The following is a 25,993-nucleotide window of genomic DNA, read 5'->3' on the forward strand; positions in this document are numbered from 1 at the left end:
CTACAGTACTCCTGGTTACCCATTGCACATTTATGCTCTACCAAATATCCATTTTGCCTTCATTGCACACAATCTTGATAGTTCTGTAAATTGTATGGCGCCCTCTAGACTATAAAATTATAAATGATTGTGACAATGTCTTCTGCAGTAAATGATTGATGGTTGGGGGCAAGCTGTCTGGTATAAGCATGGACCGTAGTAGGTCCGTGGTATAAGTGAACAATAGTTTCTGACTAGTACATGCATATCCTTGCAGAAGACCAGTAAGCGCAATAATGTTAGTTTCAACACTTTCTAGCTACTATCAATAAGTCATAGATTTCTTTAAGTATAGTGAATTCTCACCACTATTTAGCATGTAGAAAGAGCGATATTAAATGTATTAAAAAGAGAGAAACTTACCCAACTCGTCACATCTTTTCAAACATGTTCAGTCAAATTACATGTATATAGTTAAAGGAGATGATTTGGCATGTTATCTTTAAGTTCAGATAATCAGAGAGTAATTATTTGAAAATATGAACTTAATAATGCCCTGTCAACAATATTGAACGTGGAAATCTATATATCATGTCAATTTTTATTTGCATATGTCATAAATATGTGTAAATAGATTTTAATAAAAAATCAGTCGAACAAGATTTTGTTAACGCTATCAATAAAATAAATATCAAACAAGGTAGTGATTTCTTGCTTTCACATTTCCTTTATTGCCTTGTAATGTGAATTACCATGGGTTTTGAGTTCTGATGTTATTTTCTGAACAGTTTCATTAATTCTTCTCTCTGTTATCTATTATTCTGTTTTATCCCCACACTTTGATTAAATTTTCTTCAAATCATATTATTCATATCTGGCATAGTAGCTCGAGATTTGTATGGGAAACTTTACTACTTAACATATTAACTATCGATGTATTAGTCTTTCTTATCTTGGGCAGCTGTGTTCTGACCTTCCCCCGTTTGCTTGGTTATGACTGATTTCTTAGGTTTCCCAGCAGTTGGTGTGACCCTGATATACCAGGCGTTTTGTTGAATCTCTTCCATGTTGATCCGCCGTTTTGCAGGGGACAGGATTCTACAGATGAGGTCCTTGCAGTCACCCGGGACGACCTTGCTGTTGGGGAATCCAGGAGGTCTTTGTACCTGATTCAGGAGAACCTTGTGGTTGGTGTCGTCGTATGGTAGCCGTCCGTACAACATGGTGTACAGGATGACACCCATGCTCCAGATATCTCCCAGCATCGGACAGTAAGGAATTCCTCTCAGGATCTCGGGAGGGGCGTATGCGTAACTTCCACAGTAGGTCTCGCTAAGAATGGTTCTCCCAGGTTCTGATGGCTTCATCTTGCTGCGGGCAAAACCAAAATCCGTGATCTTCAACATATTGTTTTTGTTGAGCAGCAGGTTCTCGCATTTCAGGTCTCTATGGACAACGCCCAAGTTGTGACAATATTCCATGCCATCAACCAGTTGGTGAAACCACATTCCTGTCTGTTCCTCCGGGCAAGCACCGTTGGCCTTGATGTAGTCCAGCAAGTCTCCATTATCCGCAAGCTCCATAATCAAATAGACGCGACTGGTAGTCTCGATTGACTGCAGGAAGCATATCAAGTTCGGATGTTTCAAAAGCTTGACAACCTGTATCTCTCGCGGTAAGAACTTGACGAGATAGTCTTCAGGAGCTTTTCGTTTGGACACCACCTTGATCGCTACTTTGCACTTGTGTTTATTGGAATATGCACACTTTACAGCGGCATATGATCCATGACCGACGGTCTCGTGAACTGTAAAGCCATGAGACTCTAAAACAGACTGCCCTTTGTCTTTGCCATCAAGTTTACTCGAGTTCTTCTCACTTGCCATAACAGGAAACCTTTTCAGAGAAGTATTCTACAAAGGAATTACCTTGAGTCTTTCCATCTTTTTCGTATTTCTAACCCGATGTTACATGGCTGACAAAATTTTATAACCTTCTTCACATGGCAAGTGTTTCGATGTATGACCGCGCTTATAATTGTATTTGAGGTAGATTAATAATTCATTCACCTGTCAAGAAACACTAGCGTTTCTATGCATATGCCACTTACTTTTCATGCGCGCGCAAGATTTATTGTTGACGCGTTTTACGTCAGTGCAGCAAATACAATAGATTCGCGCATTAAGGGAGCGTTTCATCAACATTTTTCTGACAAGTTGTCAAATCTGACAACTTATTGATTCTGATCAGCTGAAAAGCACTGCTTCCCCGGACTGCTCTTGTGGTAACTGTCGGATAAAATATCCGGCAAGCTCTTTCATGAAAACGCTCCCTTGATACCACACTATGTATGCATGTCATGTTAGAAACGGGGGGGGGGGGGTGTGAGGGTTGAGGACTTTCACAAACAAACTCGTCGCTTCAAATTATGTAAGCGCGATTTTCTTTTTCTCGCCTTGTATTAAAAGACTTGAATGCACTCGCGACATTTTCCACCCTCCAAAATCTTTCATTTTGAGACTTTTTATTCCAGACATCTCCACTTTATCTCTTTCTTTCCCACCCCCTCCTTTTCCCTCTCTTTGTGAGGAGATGTCCATGATCAGAGCTTCGGATGGATTAATATTTTTTCTAGTCTCTGACACCCCAAGTCATATCCGGGAGTCATATTTTCAATTGTAGCAGGTTTGCATCACCAACGAAACACTATATATGTCCAATCATCCTGAAACATAGCACATGGGATGGGTATTCTGGCCTACATTTTCATCACGGTCAAGTGACATGATATCTTTTCAAGATCAATACAGTTAATAACATATATCATTATTTAAAGTAACACCAGTTTCGGGCAGGCGTTGTCCTTATTTTTACAGTCGCTATGATTGAATTGCCCATAAACATAGAATTTTGACAGGGAAGAGAAAGTACTCAAAATAACCATGGAGCAAGTTCCATGAAATAACCAACCGTTTATCTTTCTCATGTAAAGGATTATAACTTCATCAAAAATATATATATATATTTGGGTCTTGCCGCTGTATTTTTTTCAAACCTTATTTCTTGCCTTCATAAAACACGCACAATCATCACGATGATTAATTCAAAAAGAAATCTAGATGAATAAATATCACTTATTTCGGCTTAGCTTATAGCATGCATGCAATTGAGCTGAAGATGTTGCATGAAAGCCACATAGTCTGGATAATCTTATCAATTTATAAAAATTTATTGATGGACAGGTAATTACTTATTTTGAAGCTCTTATAATCTCACACGCAGGCTTCACATGATTGATTTATAAATTGGCAGTGAGAAAAGGAGAGAAGGAAGAAGTGAAAGAGAGAGGGGAGGGAGAGGATATATACGAGGGGAGAGAAAGAGAGGGAGTGAAAATATAACAAGACCATTCTCGAGAAATTGTCAGTAGTGATAATGATGATATCGGTGGTGATCATGGTACTGAAGAAAAAAAAGAGAAAGAGAAGAAAGTGATGAAGAATGATGCGGATGATAGTAATCGCTATATGATGGTGATGATGTTCTTGCTGGAAACAGTGATGTTGGTAATAAACTAGAATATAACAACAACGACAATATGAATTGAAACAAATGCAGGTCAGCTCAGTCGGCATGCAGGATCCAGGCCTAATTTCAAATTAATTAGCACCTAGTAATTAGATGAACTGAAGGCATTCACACACATCGTCTCAAAGCATATTTACACTGTAAACATGTCTAATTACCACCCCCAGCATTCGTTTCATTCTTCCCTGATGTATCATGGATGTATTATTAGAAATAAAGATTTAAAAACAAAAATTTGGTTGTATTTTTGCGCAGAGAGAGATTGTCAAGCAATATACTGAACTGCATCCCCGGACTGCATCTTAGGAAAAAAATGTAGGCCGGGTGATGTCGAGTTCGTGAAGAGACAAGCCGTATCTTCGGTGATAAGAGAGAACATAATTATGTAACTGAAAAAAAAAATGTATCACAAAATATGAGACAGGAGTCCCCATCTTCCCCTCACACACATAAACAATTAAATTATTTTAAAGTGATTTGTCAAATTGCCCGTTTTATATTTACCACACGCAGGAAGAAAATGAAGACTATTCAAATTTCACAAACCTGATTCTTTTTTAAGTAAAACAAAATGCTATAAAAAAAAAAACATTTGTTATCATATAACACATTCTTCTCCTGGTTGTGGAATAGCCTTACATTTTTCATCAAAAATGTTTCTTTTTATTAACATATTCATTTAATGCTAAAGTTCACTTGGTCAATTCCATATCATGACATTATAATTCATTCATAAAGCATAACGGCGTGCTATTTTGTCGTCTTTTGCATAACATCGGCATAACATGTAATTTAAATTGATCTAATCAGTGGCGGATAGGGGGAGGGGGCAAATCCGGCACGTGTCCCCCCCCCCTTTATTTAGAGCAGTAATATTTTTTTGCGTAGAAAATATCGTGCATATACGCAAGTGAGTACCTTTTTTTACGTTTTTAATTAATTTATTTATTTATTAGATTTCTGGGTATGTCATAAAACTCCTAAACAAAACTGTCCCTGGAAAATCCTGGATCCGCCCAAATTTACAATCTGCAAGTTGATATGAAAACAAATTATATATTTCTTTTAAAAAAATCCACTCAAATAACAATAATAAGTACTTTTATCTCATCAGAGGGACAATCATACATTCTATTAAAAAGTGAAGAGTTTGTTGCAATAATGAAAAAAAAGTTTGCCCTTTGAAAATTGAATCTCGGCCTATTCCATTTGACAGAAATCGACAAAGTCATTTTGTACCAGACACTGTTCTCCTCTGACAATTTTAATCTGAGGAGCTTTAAAATCGATCAACTTCAGAAAATTGTAAATTGCTAGGCTTGGAAACAGGCAATGCAATGAATGCTTAACACTGGAAAAAAAATATTGAGTAAAATTTTAACCAGGACGGGGGTAATTATGTGTCCAACCAATTTGGGGCAGTATTTTACCAAATGCGGGAAGCATGTTGTCCAGTAAGGTTAAAAAACAAGCAGCAATTACGTTAGAATGGGCAAAATTTTCATCACACTGGATAAATAAATATGCCCAAAAGAATGCCCAATGTTGGTTGAATACATAATTACCCTAATGGAGCATTTTTACCCGATATTTTTTAGTTTTAGAGTAAAGCATGATATAAATATATTTTGAAGTTGAGCTCTTCTTTCTTTTCACGTTCTTGTCAACACGACAATTTGAGATCTTGTGTAACTCACCTAGATTCAGTAGGAGGCCATACAGACACAGATCATAAATAAATCTCAATCACTTCCTCGCTAAGTAACCTAATAGAGCATATAGAAATCAAACTCATTGCCAGGTTTCTCCATTTTATACCTTTCCAGGGTAGGGGCTCATTTTCACCCTTATCCAGGGCACTGTATGGGGGCTCATTTACATTATTCAAAGGTATATAGCTGGGGGAAGTGAATGCCTGGATCAGCTCGGATTCGCTATTCCCCAAGAGCTACCGGCAATATCATATACTCCCCACGCCCTCACAGACCTCATCCCTGCAGCTTTGTTTGGTGGTGGTGGTGGGGGGGGGTAGGTGTCAGATCTTGGGACTGAAATTCCCAGTCTGGTAATAGATTTGGTTCTGTTTGAAATGAAAGTAGTTACCACTTGCAATAATCACACAATCATTCAATATCTATATGTAACATAAATTTAATTCAGAGCGACCAGCTCTATAAATGTACATATAATTAAAGAAATTGAATAATCAGAATTAAATCATGAATCACATGCATATCAACATAACATCAAACTGTATTCAGCAGTTAACATCAGCATGAATTAACCTATACTGAATATGTTGCAATAGGTATCTAATGAGAGTGATTTATTTATATTTAATCAAGGCCTAATAATTTGGCATCCAAACGTGACAATATTTTTGGTTATTAATTCCACCAATTAAGTTTCATCAAAGGAGGGTTTAATACTTGGATTAATACCTACACTGGACCGTAGTATATCTAATCTGGTTATAATTTATATAGTTCAGAATAAGGACCCCTTCGACATCGTCAATGACTATCGTTGGTCCGATGAATATAGTCGTCTAAGAGCGAGCTGCGGTGGCCTCGACGACGCGAAGTAAAGCGAGCGAACTCTCGACGAAAAGCCAGTCCAGATTCGCGGACGAAATGATGAGGGCTGAGAGCCACAGTACGAAGATTGCTACGATGAATCACAAGTCACGAACTCTGAGTTCAAGGATGAAGTACGAGCCCAGCTCGTCCAGTTCTTTGGAACAGTCGTGCCTGGTGAGATGAGGGCAGATGTGGTGGCTTTACCTGGCCTGTGCTGCCTGGATCCAGCCTGCCAACGATGGGGATTAAGACTCCGCTGTGCCTGCACTACACAGCCTGCAACATACACCCAAAGTAATGGCCTACGAGAACCACACCCTCACACTCCGAGTTAAGACCAAATGTGGAAGGGTCTTCCTCTCCCGAGAATCAAACGATTTCTGATTTGCTTTTACTCAAACACCACTCCATCATGACTCTCACAAAGACAAAGTCATTAACATTCTCAATATTCCTCTGCTTTACTCTTCCACGCTGAACATATCCAATTAAAACTACTTAACTATCCAAGCTTTAATTTCACCTATTCAAAACTCCCATCTCAAACATTCTCAACAATCTTTTCCTCTCATACATAAAAACAAACATCTATAGAATTTTAGAGACCCATTGAACTTAACAAGATATATCAAGTTAAATGACCCAATGCTCATGACCTAAGCTTGTCAAGAAGTCAAAGTAAATTCCTAATCCTTACACCCCAGCGGGTTTGATCACTTACTTAAAGATACAGTTGATTGACTCTGGGACTATGACAAGAGTCAACCACCCAAATTCCTTTTATTATATACAAGCTGAATGGTTACTAGGGGTTAACACTAAATAGACTTACAGTCGCATTGTGACATATCTCCCCTTCCTTCAAGAAATTTCTATAATTTTTGGAGTGAGTTTCTCCGAACCTGGAAGGAAAATTAAACAATTAATATATATATACAAATATAAATGTATTTACAAGAAAACCAAAAACACTCATCCTGGTTTCTGCTTCATGTAGAATCATTATCCGGTATCCTACTTAGGTAGTCTGCACCGACGTTCTCTACACTTTTGATCGCTGTGATGGTGAACCGGAACAGGTGTAGTAGCAGAGCCCATCTCAGGATCCTTGCGTTTGCCACCTTCGACTTGGCAATACATTTCAGAGGTTGGTGATCCGTTTCTAGGTGGAAGTGCTTGCCATAGAGATACGGTTCAAACTTCAGAACTCCCCATACAACCGCTAAGCACTCACGTTCCATGACTGAGTAGCCTTGCTCTCTTGGAAGTAGCTTCTTGCTGGCATAGGCGATCGGAAACTTCTTACCTTCTGTTTCCTGAAGCAAGATTGCTCCGAGGCCATTATCTGAAGCATCGGTCCTCAAGATGAAAGGGTGATCTAGGTCTGGAAGATGGAGGATGGGTTCTCTAGCGAGCTTCGTCTTCAAGGTATTGAAGGCTGCCTCTTCTGCATCTCCCCATTTCACGAGAAGTGGTTCCCCCTTCTTCGTTCGATCAGTCAAGGGTACTGCTATGGCTGCAAAATTCGGAATGAATCGCCTGTAATAACCTACAAGACCTAGAAAGGATCGAAGTTGCTTTTTGGTCTTCGGTCTTTGAGCTTCTTGCACTGCTTTGACTTTGTCTTGCACTGGCCGAAGCTCTCCTTGACCTACTCGATGACCAAGAAATTCGATACTTACACATCCGATTGTACACTTCGTTGGTCTGGCCGTCAAGTTGGCCTTCTTCAGTCTCTCGAATACCTCCCGGAGGGTATCCAAATGTTCCTCAAAACTTACCGTGTGAATCAAAATATCATCAATGAAGTTGTCTACATACTTCAATCCACGGAGTAGATCTCTCATAATCCGACTAAAACTTGCTGGGGCGTTAACTAGCCCAAAAGGCATGCTTCGAAATTGGTACAAACCTTCTGGTGTCACAAATGCCGTCAACTCCTTGGCTTCTTCTGTTAGGGGTACCTGCCAATAACCTTTGGTTAAATCAATTTTAGTGAAATACTTGGCCCTAGACAATTTAGCAAATATTTCTTCCTGATCGGGAATTGGTTCTGCATCAGTTATGGTGACTTGGTTTAATTTGCGATAATCACAACAAAACCTAATAGACCCATCTTTCTTTTTTACCATAACAACAGGGGATGCGTAAGGGGAATTGGACGGTTCCACTATCCCTAAATCCATCATCTTTTGAACCTCTTCGTTCACCTTACCTCGCAGAGCATGTGGCAATGGATACGGCTTACTCTTAATGGGCTCCTTAGTGACAAGTTTAATGTCGTGCTTACCTAGGTTTGTCGATCCCGGCATATCTGTCAAGACTTCTTCATACTCATGTAAAAGAGAGTTGACTTTCTCTTGCTGGTCATCATCCAGTTGTGGACTGATTTGCACATCGTTGAGTGATTCTGTAGGGTTAAGATTAGGGAGATGAAGAATGTCTTTTCTTACCGAAGGGTCCACATCTTCACTCTCTCCTTCACAATCCTGGGATACGTCCTCGTCCACTACAGAGACACAAACAACATCAAACACTCCCGCACTTACCTCTTCTCTCCTGTAATATTTCTTCAGAAGGTTTGCGTGAAATGTCTTCGTCTTCCCGTCCAAATCGATTTTGTAGTCGAGAGGTCCTACCTTCTGCACCACCTTGAAAGGTCCTTTCCAGTGCATCAACAACTTGTTGTTGTCGCTTGGAAGTAGAAGAAGAACTTCGTCGTCGACTTCAAATTTTCGCTCCTTGGCTTTCTTGTTGTACTGTCTTCTGTATGTCTCTGCTGATTTGCTGAGATTCTGCTGGGCAAGTTGACACGTCGACTCCAGCCTCTCCTTCAGATCCAGTACGTATTGGTAAGTAGTCTTGGTATCTGGCTCGTCAACCTCACCCGTCCAGAGCTCTTGAAGAATAGCAAGAGGGCCTCGAACTGCTCTCCCATACAGGAGTTCAAAGGGTGAGAAGCCTGTGCTCTCCTGCACTGAATCTCTGTAAGCAAACAAGAGGGGGTTAAGATACCTTTCCCAATCCTTGGGTCTTTCTTCACACATTTTGCGGAGCATGGACTTCAAGGTACCATTGAAGCGTTCAACTAGCCCATTGCAAGCAGGATGATAGGGTGTAGTAGTCATCTGCCGGATGGAGAGTAGACGACTCACTTCCTTCATCAGCTCTGATGTGAATTGGCTGCCACGGTCTGTCAACACCTCTCGTGGTATCCCTACCCTGGAGTAGATGTCCATCAGTGCCTCCGCAACCGTCTGTGCGTCAATACGGCGAAGCGCTACTGCTTCTGGGTAACGAGTAGCATAATCTACAACAGTTAGTATGAATCGGTTACCTTTACTACTAGCTGGCTCTATCGGTCCAACCAAGTCCATCGCCACACGTCTGAAAGGTTCATCGATGAGAGGGGTTGATCCCAGAGGTACCTTCGTGACCTTTCCCTTCGGCGAAGTACGTTGACATGGCCCACATGACCGACAATACCGGACTACATCTGCATGCATACCTGGCCAGAAGAAATGCATCAAGATCTTTTCACAGGTCTTCTTATTCCCTAGATGACCACCTAGAATCGACTCATGAGCCAGTTTTAAGACTTGATTTCTGAACTTGGTGGGCACGACAACTTGTAACAGAACATCTGACCCTGGGGTTGCATCCATGTATTCCCTATAGAGTACATCCTTATTAAAGAAAAAGCAAGATGAATTTCCACCCTTACTTATCTTCTTTTCTCCTTTCTCAGCGGCTTTCCTAGAGGCATCCAACGAGCTGTCTTCCTGCTGGGCCTGGATGAGATTATCCACTGACACAATGTCTTCTAGTGGCTTGGGTACAGGAAGAGGAGGCCTTGTCCGTCCCGCCTGCCGCTTCTGCCCTCTTGTCTCCACTGCACTGCCTTGATGATCTCCTGGCGTCCAGTCTCCGTCTGGATCAGCTGGTTGCCTCGCTCCAGGAATATTACCTAATACAAGATCATAAACAGGGGTTGGTACACATAGAGCTTCTACCTTACCCTTGAAGTATGGTGTATCTATGTCGATTTTGGCACGTCGGAAGTTTCTCAGCGTCCGGTCGACGAGCAAACACGTCAGCCTATCTCCAAAGAACTGCTCTTCACGCACCAACTCATATCGGACGATGACTGTTGTGCAACCACTGTCGCGAAGAACATCCACGGGCTTCCCATTCACCAATCCATCGACGACTGGCATCTCCACTTCTGATCCACTCGCCACTGCCGATAGTACCGGTAGAGTGTCACCAGATGCCAACTTCACTCCGCTTCCATCTTCTGTGAGATTCTCCTGCACGATTAGACTCAAACTCTTGTGGTTGAAGTGTCCGGCCATCTCTCTAGTGTCGGTAGGTCCTGCTGCAGCATCATCTCCAGCTGATGTGTCTTCTGCTGACCTGCCTGCGACAACACTGGCTCCCATCTCTCGACGACCTTTCTTGTTAGGACAATTAAAAGAGATATGTCCAAATTTATTACAATTGAAACACTTCTTGTCATCAAATTTGGACTTACCTGGTTTTTCAGCCTTAGTGTGACTAATTGCATTGTTATTACTCTTATTCACATTAGGATTTACATTTTTAGAACTGGACTGATGGGCTTTATTCATTCTCCTTATTCTCATATCTGCATGGGCTTCATTGAATTGATCAGCTAGATTTAGAACTTCCGACAGATTACAGGGGTGACGTTCCTTAATGAACATCAATAATTCTTTTCCACATGAATTATATACTTGCTCCTGGATGAGCAAACTCTTCAGACCTTCCATATTGTCATCATAAGAGCTTAGCTCAATCCAATGATTGAGATACTTCTCAATCCTGCAAGCGTACTGCACATAGGTCTCACCATTATTGAGTTTAGCGTACCTGAACTTAGTCCTATACCCTTCTTCTGTAAGATCATACCCTTTAAGAAGTGAGGATTTTACTGTTTCATACTCCTGAGCCTGGGACACTGTAAGTCTTGAAATTATATCAAGAGCCTTACCTGACATCAACGCACACAATGCAGGTGCCCATACTGACCTATCCCAACCCACAATTATGGCGTGTTTCTCAAATCTAGACAAATAACTATCTAAGTCATCCTTTCCTTCTTGAAAAACAGGGAGGGGCGGAATACTAGGCTTATGTGAATGCCCTGCACGTGAAACATTTTCTGTCCTATTACTTTTCCTTAACTCTTCAAGTTCAATCTGTTTATCTAATAACTCTGATTCTTTTTTCCTAGCTTCATCCTCGGCATTCCTAGCTGCAACCTCAGCACTCCTTGCTGCTGCTCTTTCATCTCTAGCTTCTCGCACACATCCATCAACACATGCTCTCAATTTATCACCCTCTAAACCAAACTTCTCTCCTTGTGCAATGAACTTGTCTCTCTCCATACTGTAGGCCACTCCACAGGTTTAGTTACAAACTTACCATATGCAGACAGTTTACGCAGCGCAATGTAGTCCTGATGCACACAGCACTGGCACGTACAGGCGTACACGCAGTAAAGCCTCCTTGCCCTGACCTCCACATGCACCACTGTCTTCTACAACCTTGGACCTACAACAACTTTGTAAAAACAACCAAATGGAAAAGAGATCAAAATATCATTATCAGATCTACATACAAGTATAATTACAATCAATGATAACAATCATTTCATTATTAACCTAACCTATCAAATGGACAAGAGAGTCCCTTCGTGGTCGCCAAAATGTCAGATCTTGGGACTGAAATTCCCAGTCTGGTAATAGATTTGGTTCTGTTTGAAATGAAAGTAGTTACCACTTGCAATAATCACACAATCATTCAATATCTATATGTAACATAAATTTAATTCAGAGCGACCAGCTCTATAAATGTACATATAATTAAAGAAATTGAATAATCAGAATTAAATCATGAATCACATGCATATCAACATAACATCAAACTGTATTCAGCAGTTAACATCAGCATGAATTAACCTATACTGAATATGTTGCAATAGGTATCTAATGAGAGTGATTTATTTATATTTAATCAAGGCCTAATAATTTGGCATCCAAACGTGACAATATTTTTGGTTATTAATTCCACCAATTAAGTTTCATCAAAAGAGGGTTTAATACTTGGATGAATACCTACACTGGACCGTAGTATATCTAATCTGGTTATAATTTATATAGTTCAGAATAAGGACCCCTTCGACATCGTCAATGACTATCGTTGGTCCGATGAATATAGTCGTCTAAGAGCGAGCTGCGGTGGCCTCGACGACGCGAAGTAAAGCGAGCGAACTCTCGACGAAAAGCCAGTCCAGATTCGCGGACGAAATGATGAGGGCTGAGAGCCACAGTACGAAGATTGCTACGATGAATCACAAGTCACGAACTCTGAGTTCAAGGATGAAGTACGAGCCCAGCTCGTCCAGTTCTTTGGAACAGTCGTGCCTGGTGAGATGAGGGCAGATGTGGTGGCTTTACCTGGCCTGTGCTGCCTGGATCCAGCCTGCCAACGATGGGGATTAAGACTCCGCTGTGCCTGCACTACACAGCCTGCAACATACACCCAAAGTAATGGCCTACGAGAACCACACCCTCACACTCCGAGTTAAGACCAAATGTGGAAGGGTCTTCCTCTCCCGAGAATCAAACGATTTCTGATTTGCTTTTACTCAAACACCACTCCATCATGACTCTCACAAAGACAAAGTCATTAACATTCTCAATATTCCTCTGCTTTACTCTTCCACGCTGAACATATCCAATTAAAACTACTTAACTATCCAAGCTTTAATTTCACCTATTCAAAACTCCCATCTCAAACATTCTCAACAATCTTTTCCTCTCATACATAAAAACAAACATCTATAGAATTTTAGAGACCCATTGAACTTAACAAGATATATCAAGTTAAATGACCCAATGCTCATGACCTAAGCTTGTCAAGAAGTCAAAGTAAATTCCTAATCCTTACACCCCAGCGGGTTTGATCACTTACTTAAAGATACAGTTGATTGACTCTGGGACTATGACAAGAGTCAACCACCCAAATTCCTTTTATTATATACAAGCTGAATGGTTACTAGGGGTTAACACTAAATAGACTTACAGTCGCATTGTGACAGTAGGGGTCACGTAAACTCACCCTCTTTGCCCCTCCCCATAAACAGTGTCTCTCCATTCTCGATCTTATCAGGGATATCCCCCATTTTTAAGTGATAGTATTCCAGGTTTTGCATTTTAAAAATAATTCCCAAGGAAATTGCTACCTCCTATAAAAAGAAAAAAAATCCGTCTTTTTTCATAATGCCTCATGTTAAGGGAGAAATGAGATTTCGTTTCACAGGACAATGAGGAGAAAAATAGAATATTTCATATTTCATATAAAAAAAAATGCAAAAGAAATAGTGAGTGAGTGATGTCATCAGTCCCCTCATTTGCATACCGACCAGGACGTGAACTGTTTTGTGAAATTAAGCGAAACTTAAGAATGTCATAACTTTCTTATTTTATATCCGATTTTGATGAAATTTTCAACGTTACACTCTTAAAAATGCTGGGCAACATACTGTCCTCACGACAATTGGTTAAAACTTTATCCAATTCTGGGTAGTTTTAAACCAATAATGTGTTCTTTGAGTGAAAATTACACAGTATTGGTTGAAACAAGGAGATATCGTACCTATATCTCTTTGGTTGAAAACTACCCAGAGTTGGATAAGGCATCAGCCAACACCTTCATAAACGAGTGCAAAAATGTCAAAAGACCATTCTGATTCTGACTTTCTTCATGGTCAGCCCCCCCCCCCCCCACATTCAAACCTTTCCGCGACCCCTGCCCTTTAATTGCAAATGAAAATGTCGAGATTGAAAAAAATCATGGCATGACTGGGGTGGTTAAAACCAGGGGCGGATCCAGGATTTTCCAAAAGGAGAGGGGCACATTTTCCATATGAAAATTTGGCGAGCAAAAAAAAAATAATGGCTATGACTCTCAAAAGGTGGGGCGCGCGGGCCGGATTTACCCCTCCCCCCTTGGATCCGCCACTGGTTTAAACAATGTAAGCACTGCCCCGTCAGTAAAATGAAAAAATAGAGCCATGCAATAAAAGACAATACGAGTATTTCTATACCTAATTTTGTATTATGGATGGTCAAGAGTCATCCTCGGTTTTATGTTATAATTTAGAGTGTTAATGATAAGTAATGATGATATGAGGCGGAGACGGTCATGAAAAAATAAACTGAACTAACTACATGTACATTCATGTTATACATGGTATGGAAATGGTTACGAGAAAGAGTGATTACATTCGAGCAGGAAAAGTTCATTGGAAATACGGTTCACCATTCCAGATGTAATGCCACGTGCTTTCAAATCCAGTCCAATTCTGCTTTCACTTCGGGATGAAAGAGGGATCAGATGAAATGGCAAACAGATTCTCACCGGGGTATTTATATTCTTTTACTTCATGTCCATGTTGGCAATCAAATCATGAATATTGTTGAAATAATACCATTTGGCTGTGACTGATATGATGACACCATTATCTATCGATAAGACACGTTTAGTTCGATTTAATTATGTTCGAATTTCAATTTTTTTTTACTGAAAGGGGGTAAAATTAGTCTTCTGGTTTTCATATAGGCAATACAATCCGCCTTAATTAATGCACTAAAAGTGGCGTTCTAAACAAACTTCGTCAGGAAGCGCAAACGTTTTCACACAACTATAAAATATAGACCTTAAGGGATTATTCTGATGATAAAGAAATTAACCACACTTTACCCCCCCCAAAAAAAAAAAAAAATTAACAATTATCTATATTAATTACGAACTACCTTTTCGTCTCCTTAATTCAGCTATATAAATTCCTATTTAAATCGCAGATTTATGGAAGAGGCGCGAAGGAATACAGGATTTTGGTACCTGGGTAAGATTCTTCATTGAAATGAGTAACCAGTTGAAAGTTTTCTGTTTTATAAAACTAGTCATGGATATCGTTAAAAGCTGTTATCGACTCGAATAAGTGAAAGCTTTTTAAAAGTGTCAAAGAATTTTCACTCAGTGAAAGAGAAACTCTGTTCAATCAGACATTTTGAATCAAGATTAATTTATTACTAAAGTAATTAAACATTTCCCATGACGGTGCTGCTGATGATGATTGTAATAATATTATTATTGATAATGATAACAATAATGATAATATTGATGATAATAATAATCATAATAATGATAATAATAATAGCAATAATAATAATATTAATGGTAATAATTTTAGTAGTAAATTAGAATAATAATAATAAGAAGAAAACAAAGAAAAAGAAGAAGAAGAATAAAAAAAAAAAAAAAAATTGATGATGATAATGAGAAAAATTATGATGATACATTAAAAAATAAAAACCCTTTTGGGAATAGGATATGTTATTTAATTGAAAATGCAGTATTATTCTTTATTTGTGAATGTGGAGTAAAAATAAGAATAAGCGTTCCAGCATGAGTTGGTGAATTATTGATTTACATTTGATTTGTCATAGGAAGTAAATGTAAAAATAATTGTTTTGATAAGAAAGATAATATTCTGTAGCTAATTGCTCCTGCTGTGATAACCCTGGAAATCCAATCATTCTACTGAACCACACAAAAAAAAAACAGTCACATGAATAGACACATGATTCTCAAGTCCGTGGGCTGTATTGTTTGCCCTTATTCTGACGAAGCTTTAAGTATGAATAGGATGCCTTTTCCTATATAAAGCTTACCTGCTTGAGCTGAGAGTTTGAAAACATTAACAAGTTACAATACAGGTGGATTTCCAACCTACTCTGCTTCATTTTCATGGCAGAAAAAAAGTAATTTGAAATATTATGAAATAACTTTGAAAGGGGATCATTTTGTTCTTATCTCAGTGTAAACAGACGCCCCCATTTAGTGATTATTTTCATAAATTATGCATTTAAATTATATTCGAATTCAGAGAGGCTCGGTTTATTTTCATGAGAATGGTTATGAGACTAAATCCGTTCATTTCCCTCGTTCTTGTTTCTTTGATCCATTTTCCCAGTAATTTCACACCAATTTGCAGATACTGTTGTTTGGTGCTTTGCATAGAAATATAGGCCATTATTCATGAATGCATTTAAATAATTCGGATAGGCCTATGGGTCGTTACAAGCTTTGTGTTTGCTTGAAGTTTTATTTCCCCCATTCTTATAATTTATTTTAATTACATGTTTATTTTGATTTATTGAAGACATGATTTGTGAATAATTTTATGTTGTAGGTCTCAGTAGCGTAATGAACAAAATCTTTGAGGGGCAGACATTGCGGATAGGGCAACATTTCTGTTAAGCTTCGAGCGAGCGAAGAGAATGAGCAAATACGTTTAACCTTTTAATAAAAAAAAGAATCAAATGTTTGGATACGTTTGGGCAGAAGAAATCGAAAGAAGTGTTGGTATATTGTAGAAGGTTTATCATTAAAATTGTTATTAAGTTGTATGTTTCTTATGTTTACTGTGCTCTTTCCTGATTCGTCGATGGTGAAGACAATCATCTATTTATACTTCCTAGACAATCATGAATGATTTGAGAGCCAATTGAGCTGAAATATGATATCTCTACCATTAGTGATTTATGTAACAATTGGATATCCATACTTAAACCGCGACTTCAGAACTTGGAATACGGGCCTAAGTGTTTGATTATTGAGCCACCTTATCAAGTCCAGTGGCGGCATCATGGGGAGACGAAATGAAATGTTGAGGAGCAGGGGGTAGGGGCAGGCAAACCAAATCGTGTGTACCACAAAATCATCATTCAGGAAGTGAGATGACAAGGACTGGTTCCTTTGGTGCCGCCAATGACCATGTCCCTCCGATACTAACTAAGTTGATCGGTCCTCTGAGTGTCTTGTGCCTACTTTCTAAAACTTCAGCAACCATGATTGTTTTTTGTCTTATAATAAAAAATAAATAATCATTTTATTCGCTTAGCCATGGTTGAGATGTACTAAAAAGGTCAATGGTCGATTGGGAAGTTAGTTTGAAAACTATATTCTGATGATCAGCACGTAAAGAGCCTGACTAAGGTCAGATGAGATTCTCTGTTGATCTCTGCAGATGGATAATTGGCTGACTGCTTCATCTATCCCCCCCCCTTTTTTTTACTGATTAATTTTTTTATTTCTTCTAATTATTATGCATGCATAAACTCTCGAGCTAAATCCTGATCTGTTTTTAGTCGACTCGAGGGCATGAGACCTTCTCGCAACCTTATTACTATTATTACTTTTACTAATTTTAATTATATAACTCGTAAATTCGAAACGTCGCCCACATGTTTACAGTGACGTCATCGTTAATGAAGAACACGACACCGATTACGTTGGCAATATTATCATTTTCGGAGAGCAAATACGCACGTCTTTATTAGCTATAATTTTGTGTTATTTTAAAAAGTATGAGAGGATCGTGATACTACCAGTAGGCCTACGACTCTCGCAAATATAAGAAGGCCTATACTAAGGGGCCGCGGAACAGTTTTGGAAGATAGATCTCATCCCCATATTCACCCCTTCTGTGTGCATTGTACGTTAAAAGGTTAGAGGAAATCTGGGGCGCGTTACATAAAATTTTTGCCATAAAAAAACTCTGGCAATTAGATTTTTTAGTGTGTTATTTTCAATGGCATAATTTTGTTTGCCAGATTACTTGTTTATTTGCCATATTTTTTATGGCAAAAGTTTTATACAACCAGTCCCTGAAGTGCGCATTTAAGCAATTATGACCCTAGCTATAATTCTCCTAAATACTTAATTATACATCAGTGATAAGAGAGGGAAAATAAGAGGGGGATTTATCGTACATTTTAACACCTTTCCTTCAAAATCATCGTGAAATATGAGAAGAGACTTGCCCATTGCATATTCATGAAGACATGCATAGAATTGTTCATCTTAATAACGGACGACTTAAAATATCATTATAGCTTTGTTATTCCTTGTCTGATTTCGATGACATTTCAATGTATTGTTCGTGTGACTTTAAAAAATCATAATATTTTCAGCAAGGAGTTTTAACTAATTTCCAAAAAACAATTTGAACAGTTTCGTTCATCTCCTCGTGCAACAACGAAATAATGAAACTATTCAGAAAGACAATAATGAGCCGTTTCTTGATAACATTTATACACTTCATTATTTTATTAGTATTGCAAATATAGCATCATATAACACAATTGTGAGTCTGATAGTTGAAATTATTAATCTCTAGTTCATAATAGATATGACCGACAACAAGCAGTGTCACATCGACACGAGGTTAACATCATCACGGTTGCTATGGCAACATAACCACAGCTTAATTACTTTGAGATTATATTGACAAAAATACCATAGTCAGGCGATCAATAAAGGTTAACGATTTTCACAGACGATTGCACGACATCAGATATTCGATAATAGTGTCATTACACACACGATATTGTTTTATGAATGTCCGCACTAACATGATGTCGACATATCACAATCATAATACACACTCTATCACAATCGATATTCCATAGATGTGCAAACACCGAGAATCAAACTTTAATGCAGTGACGTACCTGAAAAATCTGACCAGAAGGGTAAACATTTTCCAAGAGGTTTGAAAAGAGGTATCAAAATTCTATCAACAGGTACTGCTGCCACCCTCATTATATGACCTACATCTCGCTTTACTGGGGAGCGTTTCATGAAAGGACTTGTCGGACGTTTATCCAACAAGTCCCATTTTATCCGACAGTTAATATAGTAACAGTGCCTCTCAGCCAATCAGAATCAAGGAAAGATGTCAGATCTGACAACTTGTCAGACAAAAATGTTGATGAAATGTTCCCCAGGCCTATTAGTCCAAAGTTGCCCCAGATGATTTTTTAATTATTGTACTTAACCCTGGAAATATTTTAGTTACATTTATTACAAAATGAATTAACATTGAATCTTTCTTATGCTCTTTCATTATGTTATCATGCATGTTGAAGAAACTTATTCAGTTATCATTCTGAGACAGTTAAGAATGATTGAGTGACGGATGAGCTGATATCTTGAACCTGTAGAGTTAAAGATTTGTGTCACAACTGGCTTTCCACACAGTTAAACTACAGTTGTAGACTTTTAACATAGTTTAAACTACAAACCTGCGTTCAGAATACTGGTCACTTGGTACAAACAATTGCAAGAAGAGGTCGAATGACAATAAAAAACAATAATAATTACAATCATTTGTTTATTATATAATGACAATCACCATGATGAGGTGACTTTGTGAAAATAAATAATGACTTAACTGCATGTCTGGAAATTAGATATTTTCAAATTTATCGTTCACTGGGACTCATGATTAAATACGTCAGGTAATACAATGTCAAATTATCAGAAAATTATAAGATCGGACACTCTTATCAACTTTTCGTATCTTACTACGATTATGACCCAGGTATGAATACAACAGCTTTACCCCCCCCCCCCCCACCTGCCCCCAAAAGACAAATTGTGTTGTACGAGTAATTTCACATCGATATAAGAACACATTACATAACACTTAAAACACGACATCCGGTAGCATGAATGATACAGTACTCCATACTTTAGGTATAACCAAAAGGTTTTAGTATTGTTATCGATATTGTGAGCTTTATTTTTAGACATCATCATGCTATGATGTTTGCTATGTCCAAGGACAGAAAAAATGCGATATCATCTCATATATTCAAAAACTTGCAGAACTTTAGTCCACTCTACAAAAAAATAAATACAGGTTTAGATAGATCCATGGTTTGGGGGTTTGTCGTTTACCACCAAGAAAGAAAACGTTCAATAGACACTGATGGAGTGTTTTATTATCAAGAAACTCTTAAATTTCCTTGACAAACGATTTGTAGAACAATGACGGTACAAGGAAATCATTAAACTTCTTTATTTTCTATTTTCTTATGATAAGGAATAAAAAAAGTTATCAGCACCATTCTATTCAAAGAGCGTATATTCACAATCTTGGTATAAAAAAGATAAGTACTTCCACACATATTTACACAAGTCATCATATAAACTAAAAATGGAGACAAGTGAATTGTTTTCAAGACCATGAGACAATGGCTAATAACTATGGTGAAAATTCTATCATGGCCACTGTCATGGGAAAATTGCTTAGCAGCCAAACATTATCAAGGTTCCCATGATAAAAGTTACCTTGGTTTAAGTTTTTGTGAAACAGGCTCCATGTATATATGGTGTATGATATACTGTTATTTGTTGACCATGATTACTTTTCACTGCTAGGCAATATAATGTTGAAAGTTGAGCACAGTGATAGAAGGGAGGTTTCGCAACAGCTACACAGACGCTTTCTGAAACGTAGAGAATCCATTGTCAAAGGCCCTTTCATTACACAGGAGACTTTGTCGAAAATCTGTGAATCAAAACATCAGTATCATCCTTAACTTTGGACACACAATATGTTTGCAATTTTTCGTTAGCATAGAATTTTACATCGATCAGCTGTCCCTGTCCACAAAATTTTGACAAAGAGCTATCCGCTGTTCGTTGTGATTTGGCGGACATTTTCAACAGATTAACTATGTTCTAGAATCCGTCCCAGTTGCAACTGCGAAAACTCGCTATTGTCGCTGCAGTCCAGACCGATCAAAACTTGTTTGTTATTTTGAATGATCCATGGTCTGTCGATTTGCAATCCGCAACGTGCATTAGAACTCCGGTGGATATCAAAATTGGTCTATCAGTAGACAAAACCAGAACGACTCTACCTTGACATCCTTCAACAATAATGACCTAAAGAGACCGACATCCGGGTAAAAAAGAAGGGAAAACTGGTGATGTATTAGTTTATTTGTCAATTCACTAGTGAATAATGTGCTTATCTTTCAAGCGAATGTCTTTGAGTACGGTTCCGGACTCTAGCCCAGAGATGATGGTGATACCGTTACACATGATCTTCGGTACAACCAAGATTTCCCGTTTCCGGTCGGCTCTACCAGTGATTAGGATGAGTAGTAGACACATGGAGCATTCTATCACTCTCTGAGTGGTCTCGAAGGCCAACCACCGCCAGGGCTGTGGGCTGTCCTCCGACTCTGACCTTGAACTAAACGTGCTGACTGCTGCATAGAATTTCATCAGGATGCAGATCCCACCAATGACGGAACAGACGCAGAGGAGACGAGCAAAACTGCGGAGAAGACCGCGGTCGACGTTAAGCGGAGTTCGCGAGAGATCTCGCGTGATCTTACAAGCGATGGAAGCATAGCCAATCATCACGATGGTTCCCCAAGCAATGAAGATTACCTGGCATAGCACCAAGAGAAAAATACTGCGCTGACTGTACATGACGGCCCAGTCAGCAGTCACTACCAGTGCGGTGTATCCCAGCAAACAGCACCCCATTCCAATACCATGTTTGTAGCTCGACGCGAGGGATTTACCACGATGACATGCGTTGGTTGTTGCCAGGAGCACGGCTAACAGAACCGTAAATGCCCCGATTAAACAAGGATAAGCCAGAGACCACAACACCTTGGCTACAATGGGCGGGAAGATTTTCCACGAGTTATAGGCGTCGGTAAACAAAATCAACGACCGTAGAAGGCTGAAGAGGCAGATTGCGATGTATAAACCTAGCTTCAGCTGGTACCCGTTGGACATTCTTGCCGCTTTGAAGGAGTATAATTTCAAGAATCGGTATGTTGAAAATATTGTAAAAAGCAGGAAGATGGTTGCAAAACCATAGACGTGGATGTTCCAGGTGGACTTCCAGACGATACGTGCTTCTTCCCAGTCGGGTACGGGTTCGCCCCGGGGTATCGGATCGAACGGAGAGGGTTCAGGCTCAGCCGTAGATACGCTATCCATTTCAGGAAATTGATTGACTGACATTGCGATTTTGCACTAATCTATAACATTTACCCTTTTTAGACTGATGATGACTTCGTTATTGTAATTGCAAGAAAAGTAAAGGCGAATGTCCATTGTTCTGTTGAAATATCATGAAGTTTTGTTATTGTCAGCAGTTTGTGGTTATGGGCATTGAAAATTGAAAATTCAAAATATGTTATGCGAACACTATAGCTATCACAATCATCTTCTCAAAGCTGGTTTCACAATCCATTTAAAAAATGCATAACTGATTTGAAATGCAGTAATACGAAGGTATTCTCACTTTGATCATCAATGTCAAAGTGTCCAATTAACTGGAGGCGTTGTTATACCACAATCTCACAGAGGCGAAATGATTACACGAATATCACCCGCTTGGTCACTTGAAGCAAGTCCTCTATCTGTAAGCTTTAGAAGTGAGAATACGACAAATTGCAATGTATCAAGATATTAATGCGACCGCTGTCACATTTTGACGTCAGGACACGAAGAGGCGAACAAGAGCGGTATAAGCTCGTCCGACAACACTGTCTGATCCTAACCACCAATAACATGAATGCATGAAGCTCACGTCGGCCTTCGTCAGTTCACTGGCATCTCCCCCGACAGTAATTTGAAAAGTCCAACCAATTTAGCGAGAGTGGTAGGGACAAATATCATGACCAGCCAACCGTATCAATTCGTCCCATCCACTTGTGGTTAATTTTCACGGCTATTTATGAAATTATACATTCAGATGGTCTCCTTTGTGTTAATGCTAATTGCGGCTCCCTTGTCTGCATTGACTAATATATTTTTAATATCGATGAACTGTTGGCAGTCGTTCGCGTTTCATTTGAATGATGACATGGAAGTCACGAATGCATGGTTGCATTGGTAATGGTTCGATCTTTATCAAAGTTCTGTCTCACCCCAAACATATGTATACATGTGTATATATTTTTCTATGTAATATGAGTCTGCTTTGGCAACCTGTCACCTTTCCCCCCTTAACTCCGTAAATGACTTCAAGTTCACTCCACCAAATAGAATATATATATACTACCTAGAAAAAAAGTAAATCCCCTAACCTTAAAATCAGGATGTTTATAGACTGATATAGAGTCCAGCTAGACTTTAATAATAGAACAATAATTATGTAGGGCAAGATACAAATTCGTAAGCATCAGTGAATGCTTTGACACAATGAGCTGGTTAATTTTCCAAACAAGGAACTCATCAGTTTTTTTCTTCGAAGTCTTGATCAACCTGAAAATCCCCTATACTGTAATACGAGAGAAAAACCCCTTTAGGACTGAAAACCACCACTCCTTCGAGCACGTGACAAGTATCGATGGCGCGCTCTGGGGTTTAAACAATTTCTAGGTTTCTTGATCGTCTGCTCGAGCACGTGAAATTACACGCCGTCGTGGTAGCAGTTATTTACGTATATATAGTCTGCTCATTTTCTTTCTGTTGTTTCTTTTTATCATAAGACAGATTGTTTGAAATTAACTTTTTAATTGTTCAACAGATATTATTACTGGAGGAAGGATGGATCGCGAGTTACTAAAAGGTCAACGTTTTAAACCAGTATATGATCAACACACATAGACCTATATTTTCAAGATTAGACTCTGTTGACCAAAGCGACCGGAAATGAATGTCCAGGAGTACGTACAGTATATACACACTGGAAGGGTAAAATTACTTAGAAAGATGGAGATATTATGCAAAGACTATATGCGGCACTGCAGTGGAAAAGTTAATACACCTCTTAAAAATGCAATTTTTCAACAAGAAAAGTTTTACGACTCAAAGATGAATGTTTATAGGAATATATAGATACCACAGTATAAGATAGCTTTGAATTTGGTTCAGTTTTGTTTTATGTTTTATTTTTCCGTATTAAAATTCAAACGATGCACAAAGTAATGGAGAATTACAACTGAGAATGTTAACGTAATGAACACTTACGAAAATATTCATGCTTTTGTTCTTAGAGGTCAAAATGGAGAACGCAGTAATTTCATATCTACTAGAGATAAATAATGAAATTATAACTCTAAGATGATTCAATATTCTAGCAGTGTGAGATACTTTCCCTCGTGATTTAGAAATAATCCCAAATAATTGCCAATTTAACGAACAATGGATTTTGTTATACGATTGATTTTAAGGTTTTAGAGTTGTTCACCTTATTGTTCGAAGTATGGTCGATTTATTATTTAACATGTGGGCGTTCAATTTCCAGTGGAGCACATACACAAGTCATATTGGTGAACTGCATGGTGTGGCTGTTGTTGTTTTATGAGAGGGGGGGGGGGACTGGAGCCTCCCTTCCTATTTTGACCAGTTCGTGAGAAAATTGTATCGTATTATTAAACATGGCATAGTTTCACTGAATTTTTTTAGCGTTCGGCTCACTTAATTATGTGCAAATGTAGGTAGCAAATTGATGAGAGAATGAATTATACTTTTAAAAAATATAAATGAGAAATACACACACACACAACCCCTCACACACTCACAGACACACAGACACACACACACGCATATACATATGTGGATGTGTGTGTGTGTGATAAGCATCTTGGTTTTCCACGTATTGGCAATAATAAGACATCAGAAATGCGAAACAAATGACATTCACGAGTAATGCAAGTTTGTAATGCCAACAAGGTCTTAATTCACTTTCCAAATTTTTTGGTGGTCATCTACCTTCTTCGGGGAAGATTCGTGAATATATATGTATATTTATACATACATATTTGAAACTGAGCCCCTCTTAACCTTTTGCTTCTTTACGTCATTACTGAGAAAGTCAGAGAAATATTTAGGGGACAATGATGGCTCTAGCGGTCTAGCTTCACCGATGCATTACCGACATGATCAATAATTTGCATAGGTGTTAGGTATAAACTCAGAGGTATGAAACCTTTGTTTACCGTTTGAGATATCTCGATTACAATGAAGAGTCTATGGCAGTCACAATCCATTAGGAGGTTGGATTTCGAGAAAGTGGACGGGCCCCAAGGCAAGGTGTGATATTACACTTCAATTGCCACATGGGAGATGAAGATCTGTTGTAAGAGAGAATGGGGAGGGAGAGAGAGAGAGAGTGAGATAAAGAGAAAAGAAAAAGACTGAAGGACTATGATAAAACCACTGCTCCCCTCCCTTGAAAAAATACATACATCTGTATTTTTTCTAGGGAGGGGAGCAAACTACTAATATTACTACTTCAACAACAACAACAACTACTACTACTACTACTACTGCTACTACTACTTCTACTACTACTACTCATTGGCGGCGGAAGGCAAAATATTTAGGGGGGGTCCACCTAAAATTTTGGGATGGACATAGGTAAAAAATTTGACAAGCAAAAAAAAAAGGTTGTCAACAAAAAAATTTAGTGGGGACCGCCCCCTCCCCACCTCAAACCACCCGCTTCCGCCGCCTATGCTACTACTACTACCACTTCTACTAATAATAATAATACCACCACCTTTCCTACTACTACTATTACTTCCACAACTCATTTGTACTACTTCAGAGACCTATTCTGAAAGATGAAAATGATAATGAAGATCTAAATAATAGACAGAATAAGGAGAGAACAGAAAAGGTACATGCAATGAAAACCAGAAATACGAGAAGAAGGCAAGAAAAGTTATTGAACCAAGGCGGTTAAATGCGGGCTGGTGGTGTGAAGCTGGAATGAGATATCGTACAATGTGCTCGTCATTTTTAAGCATCTACACGAAAAGTTGTGTAAAACCCGTACTGAAAAGGATAAACAGATTGATTTTGCTAATAGACAGGAATTTAAGAAAGCGGGAAATAAGTAAATATGAATAGATAAATACATGATAGATTATTTACATCGATCATGCATAAAGATCGTGCGAATACAAATGGGAAACTTTTCA

At 38.7% G+C, this 25,993-nt stretch overlaps 1 protein-coding gene across 1 annotated transcript; it reads right to left on the reverse strand.

Annotated features, from left to right (window-relative positions):
* Positions 1-839: 839 nt before the first annotated feature.
* LOC121409698 (testis-specific serine/threonine-protein kinase 4-like) lies at positions 840-1,865 on the reverse strand. The gene has a single exon (XM_041601605.1). It carries the CDS (start codon positions 1,863-1,865, stop codon positions 918-920), a length of 948 nt encoding a protein of 315 aa, XP_041457539.1. The 3' UTR covers positions 840-917.
* Positions 1,866-25,993: the final 24,128 nt, after the last annotated feature.

Source organism: Lytechinus variegatus, chromosome 2, assembly GCF_018143015.1.
Source record: "Lytechinus variegatus isolate NC3 chromosome 2, Lvar_3.0, whole genome shotgun sequence".
NCBI lineage: Eukaryota > Metazoa > Echinodermata > Echinoidea > Temnopleuroida > Toxopneustidae > Lytechinus > Lytechinus variegatus.

Coding starts and splice junctions, on each gene's coding strand:
- LOC121409698 (XM_041601605.1), bottom strand. CDS start 1,865: ATGGCAAGTGAGAAGAACTCGAGTAAACTTGATGGCAAAGACAAAGGG.